The sequence below is a fragment of the Oryzias latipes genome, chromosome 16, assembly GCF_053564925.1.
Source record: "Oryzias latipes strain Hd-rR chromosome 16, Olatipes_Hd-rR_3.1".
Taxonomy (NCBI): domain Eukaryota; kingdom Metazoa; phylum Chordata; class Actinopteri; order Beloniformes; family Adrianichthyidae; genus Oryzias; species Oryzias latipes.
The window spans coordinates 27,791,684-27,797,683 of NC_136252.1; the positions used below are offsets into that span (position 1 = coordinate 27,791,684).

A 6,000-nucleotide genomic window follows, 5' to 3' on the forward strand; every position below is an offset into this window, starting at 1 on the left:
GAAGGATCTGCTTCTACATCTGAAAGCCTTACCTGCTGGCATAAGAAAGTTTCCCACCAACAGAAGACAAGCTCAGCAAAAGAAAATCAGGCAAGAATACTGTGAACAACTACATTCTTTTATTCTAGCTTGTTCCACACTCAAATTTGCCTAAGATATTGACTTTAAAGATCAGTTGTTTAAATTAATTATACATGCTAAAAATTGATACATTTTTGGAAAGTAATTATTGTGGAAAAAAAATTAAGTCTTAATTTACTCATCAACAGTTATACATCTAGTAAAAGGCTAGGCAAAAACACTACAATGTATTAGATGTCACTTTTGTGCAAATTAGAGCAATCTACTCAAAACTTGAAGTCCATAAGGAAGATCTGTGGACAATTGAGGCTCACAGACAGAATAGTTATGAGGAAATCAAGAGATGCTTAAAATATCACACATTATCAGTGACACTAGATGTTATCCCACCTATAATGATAAAGCAATCTCTGTGGGTTTAGGCATGCCAGTCAGGAAAGCCTCGATTCAGCAAACAAGTCAGGATAACAACCTCTGCATTCCTAAAATAGCACAAAAATAAAGATATAGACATTCATTAAAAAAAAAAAAAAAAACTCAGTGTTTACTATAAAATCATTTTCAGGCTTGGAGACCTGAACTTCAATTATTAAAATGATAAATGTTTTAAACATATAAATAAATAACATACAAACATTTAAAAAATATATAATAATAAAGTTACTCTGTCATTAGACATCAATATAAATAGTGCATTTTGACTAAAGTCATCATTTGTGCTCATTAGAGCTGCAGAGTTGACATTGAAATAGCACTTTTGTCATTGTACAATTGTGATACAAAATATATAGGTGAAAAAACAAAAAAATCCATTCCATTTCCAATCCTACCGGCTTAATAGTTTGAAATATGTATGATCCTATTGGAAATACTCAATTTAAGTGTTCTTCACTTTTGTTTATGTGTGGCATCTGTTATAATAAATACATTTAGGTACAACATATAGTTATTCTAAAAATAATGAAGCACTGTTGACTTAGTAAGGAGAATGGAAATCTGCAAATAAATAACTCTTTCTGATAAGGTAAGTCCCAAAGTCTGTTCATGCATCAGTTGTGAATGTTATCAGCTTACAGTTACAACTCACCCTGATGGTCAGTGCCTTTTACTGTTTGACTCAATGAGCTGTTGTGACATCACAACGGCCCAAGAGCACATGCGCAAGCTCCCTGATCTTCCCCGCCCAGCATGCACAAGCTCAGGTGTGCAGAAGAGAAGATGGCACATTGCTGCATTCCCCACACGTATTTGAAGTCCCCCCAAGGCTGAATTTTGTTGTAGGTGAAATGTGTTCTCTGCCTCTACCTTTTTTTTATTATTGCCTCGATGAAAATAAGAAAAATGTCATAAAGTTCAGGATGCTCGAGGAGGCTGGCTCCCCGTCCCGCAGCAGATCTTTGTCTGGCCCCCAGCCCGTGTCTCAGGAGCCGGCATTGTAATGGCAATTGCTCCGACCACATGGGTCCTGCGACACACTGTTGAGAGTGTATCCCCCTTCGCCCAATAGTAGCTGGGATGGGCTCAGGAAACACCACTGCCCCAAAAGGGATACAGCGGGTTAAGAAAAATGGATGGAAGTTCAGGAGCCGTCATTTCATGACGTCAACTTAGAGCAGAGGTGAGCACTGAGGGCCGCATTTCTGCATGTTTTCCAACATACCCTGCTCTGGCATGTTCTGATTGGCCGGACACACCTGAACCAGGTAATCAGCCATGAGAAGGGCAAGAACATCTAGAAATCATGCAGACACACCGGCCCTGGAATTTCCCACCCCTGACCTAGAGTCAGGCTAAGTCAGGGGTTAGCCTGGGGCGGTGCTGGCATTGCAGACTCTTCCTGGAAGGGGCTGTCCTCACTAGCCTACGTCACAGTAGAGAACCCACTCATTTTTGTGGGTTAGGAAGGGGCTGGTGCACAGAGAGAAGGGTTTTAGAGGAATACCGGTACTCAGAAATGCCTGAACGGATCAAAAGAGGTCTCTTTTCCTGAGGAATAAAACATTATAATATACTTATAAGCTCAAATTGATTTTCATGGTACAGTCTAAAATGATTAAAAGCCACTTGGAATTGTATTGTAATTTAGAAACTGCCCCTCTAAAGGCCCGTACACACCGGGACGAATATTCGCCAGCTGTTATTCGCCAGCTGTTATTCGCCAGCGTTTTTCGCCACGTTTTTTGTGTTCACACCCAGGCGATTTTCGCTGACGATGAGCCGAGTGAACATGTAATTTCATTCCCTGACATTAGATGGCGCTTAATGTAAAACAGAAATACTCCTGTACACAAGGTACACAACTTTACGCTTCTTAAAGTCGCTTTTCACTCAGATGAAGAGAGAAAGTATTTACTCACTTGTCAGAATCATACAAAGAAAACATGAATATTTCAAGCACCAGTAGCTGCAACTGGTGCTTGGTTTGGGGATATTTTAGAATGTCCGTCATTATTTCTTCACGGCAGTGTAGACGCTACATGGCGTCTATCTTCTTCGCTGGTATATGTGCTCAGAAAGGCAGTTTTGTGTTTGAGCACCCCCAAGTTGTGTTTTACTGTAACTTCAGAGGCTCCAGACACGTGTGCAAAAGCGCCATTCTCAGTGGTCGAATAGATTTCGACGTGACGCGTCAAACCAAAAAAACGAACCCGAGGCGTTTTTTAAAAAGTGACGCTTTGACGCGTGGCGTTTTTTCGCGTCGGTGTGCACACTCACATTGGTGTCCTTTGTTTAGTCACGAGGCGTTAAACGTCGGCAAAAATCGCAGGCGAAATTCGTCCCGGTGTGAACACCCTTAAGACAACTGCTACTGCATATAAACTGGAAAGGTTCTACTCCTGTAAAAATAAATTGCCTTGTGGAAGATCCTTTAAAAGTGATATACATATAAATAATCTTTTGCATTCTCTTACAGCTGTAATTTAAATGCTTTGTGTTCATTTTTCTAGATGAATAATGCAAATCATGTGTGCTTCATAAATCAGAACACATAAACAGGAGTATTTATTTTTACTATTTAAAGTAAAGCAGCAGTTTGGGGGTTCAATTAAAAAAATTATACTATTTACTGATTAAGATATAAATTTCGAAGTGCACAGCATGATTTCTGAGATAAATTAGAAATGGATGTTCAAATCCCTGCTATCACAAAACTATTAAAAAACTGTCATGCATTAGCTGTTCTCCAGCCACACTGAATAATCTACATCACATTCACAGCAGTAGCTAATGTTGTTCTTTTTTTCTAGTTTTCTCCTACTTAGAATCAATTATAATCACAACTTCAAATTAGACCATTTTCCTTATGCTTCTGTTTTAACCAAAAGTCAATACAGCATCAGAGCCAGGTGGTCGGTGTGTCTCTGCAGTGTCCTCTGAGACTTTGGGCTGCCCGCCCAGAGAATGAGGCAGCATCCTTGGCTACAGGCTCTTAATTATCCAGGCCCCTGTTGGTAAAACCAAGTGACAGCCTGATTGGTTTTTTTGAAATATGAAAGCTCTACTGGGGAACACTCCACACAGGGAAGGAATGACTGAGGATGAAGACTACAACTGAGTTCAAACTAAGTAGTAACGGTGTGACAATTCATTTGAACAATGATTCGATTCAAGTAATAATTTGTAATTGCTGACATGATTCAGTCAATAATTGTTAATTTTGAATGATCCAATTCACTGACCTAAAATCAATTCTGGACATATTTAACCAAAAAGGGAACATTATATTTCACTGTAGGGTAACATGTCTTTGCAAAATTCTGTTTCCACACATTAGACTGTGATGATGACTTGATCATTTCTTTGCTGCCATCACATGTGTGTTGTCTGCTTTGATCTACTTGGTCCTGGTATTTTCCAACACAGATTCAAATCAATTTATTTCATTTTAACATGATTTTATAATGGTATAGGTTGATTCGATCAACAATTTGCCTCAGGCAAATCGATCTGGTTGGATCGCAGAAGTATAAGTCGATTCATTGATTAAGCTGATAAATCCTTACACCCCTACTTAGTAGTAATAATTGAAGACAGGACTTCTAGCAAAAAGTTAAAAAGCTATTAGAAGTTCAGACATTTTAGTAAAGTCTTTGTTCTGTTGCAGAACAATCCTTTGATGCAAATCATAATAGTTCATTGCCAACATCAGAATAGTTTGAATGACTTCTGAGCTGAATTCAGCCTTTCTGGTTGAACTTGTTTAGTCGGTGGACACGTAGCGTCCGTTTCTGTCAGCTAAAATTTCAGTTCATGTTTTTAATGTTTGCTTGTAGCTGATTTTTTAGGAAAGTTTAAGAAAGCATGCAGGAGAGAGGTGTCTCCAGCTCTCACATAATGATGAACAAACCGCCTGAAGAAAGCGGGCATTTCCTGAAAAAATGTATGCACACTCACCCAGTTTCATCAGTGACGCGAAGAGTACCCATAGCGAGACTTCGAAGGGGGTTTTGATGTGGTCGTACTCGAAGCTGAGGACGGGGAAAACCTTCTTGGTCCTGTTGGGTTTCCCCTCGTGTGTGCTGGAGCAGCCGTCCTTTGCGTGCTGGCTGGAAGCGTCAGCTCCGTAGGGGAACACGGAGCCCTGAAGCAGCACAAAAACCAGCAGCAGCAGGAGTCCCAGCTCCCAGAAACTTCTAGCGAAGCCCGCCGGAGCGCGTGCACCCATCCTCGAGGGCATAATGTGGAAAATAATCGTAGATCTTTGCCCTGTTAAAGTACTTTATGAAAGTTCACCTCAGGACTTCAATGAAGTTGAGGCGAACAACACACAGCTTTGCTGAGTGAGATAATTAGCCAAGGGAGCGATTCAGCGCTCACCTGAAACCGAACCTAAAGAACATTCTGACTCACTGACGGTTGGCGTTAGCTAGCTTGACTTCAGCGTCTTCCTCGCGGCCAGGTAAACCGTGACACCGACGACGCAGGCCGTTGTTGGAGGGAAGCAGGAAACGCCGAGATGCTGAGAGGAGTTCAGTTTCCTTTTCTCCAGACGGAGAGGACACCGCCGAAAAACACGGCTGGTTCACAAGTTTGTCCCTTCACCGTGTGTCAGAGGCTCTTCTGACAACGTCCCAGTCGCAGAAAGATGTTGGTTCCGAGGACAAACAACAGCATCCCTAATTCCCTTCCTCGTTCTTTTTCCTCCTTCCCGAAAAAAATAAAGTCCTCCGAGAGGCGGCGGTGCTCAGATACTGACCTTGAGGAGAAGCCACACGGCTGCCACATTCCACCGTGCCGTGGGCGAAATATAATCAAACTTTTTCATTTTTAAATAGGAGAGGAGGGCATCTCCTCACTGCCTGCCCGGAGACCTTTATTAGCTGAGCTCAGCAGGGGAAGGAGGACGGGTTAAACTTGGGAGGTGCTGCGGTCGGGCTCTGCAGACTTCTCAGCTGATTTTTTTTTTGCCAAAAACAAAGTTGCGACCTATGCTGTCTGCAATGATGTTAAAGCTTCTGACTGTACAACCTTCAAAACGCTCACCCTTTCGCGGAGCTTTCAGAAAGGGAGGTAGATGGGAGGGAAAGGGGAGGGGGGATCTTCGACTATAGTGACACCTAGAGGAGGGAGGTGTGAGGAGGTAACAGAGGAGCAGTTCCTCTGCACTCCAACATTCATGGTCAATGTTTTACATAAAAACATATATCAATTCCTCTCTGGGTTATGTTTGCTCATGGGTTTGTTTTTTCAGATCAATATGATTATATGTAATATATTATAATTATTACGGCCCTGTACTGCAAGGGCCATATTGTTCTCGCGATTCTTTTTTTTTACTGAGTAAAAATGTCACCTCCGCCACAAAATTTGCACAAAACGAAGTACCTGGTAAAAAAAAAATTTTAACAGGGACTTTTTGACAGTGAAAACTATGGAGCCCCCAAAGGGCCATTGAAGAAAATTCGGACCCTTTTTTTG

At 41.4% G+C, this 6,000-nt stretch overlaps 1 protein-coding gene across 11 annotated transcripts in view; it reads right to left on the reverse strand.

Moving 5' to 3' along the window:
• Window positions 1–5,691, reverse strand: part of slc9a1a (solute carrier family 9 member A1a) — a 31,402-nt gene extending 25,711 nt beyond the window's left edge. For 2 of the 11 annotated variants that reach the window (XM_078932758.1, XM_078932755.1), the window contains exons 1-3: window positions 4,933–5,500; window positions 4,477–4,788; window positions 472–563 (exon numbers count right to left, since the gene is read on the reverse strand). Coding sequence is in view for 5 of the 11 variants with exons in the window: in XM_078932752.1 (XP_078788878.1) it covers window positions 4,477–4,759 (283 nt within the window). In the remaining 6 variants the exon portion in view is untranslated. Of the gene's footprint in view, window positions 1–471; window positions 564–4,476 lie in introns of all 11 variants that reach the window. The other 9 variants (XM_078932757.1, XM_078932754.1, XM_078932752.1 and 6 more) reach the window with 5 other exon arrangements.
• Between the last annotated feature and the right edge of the window lie 309 nt (window positions 5,692–6,000).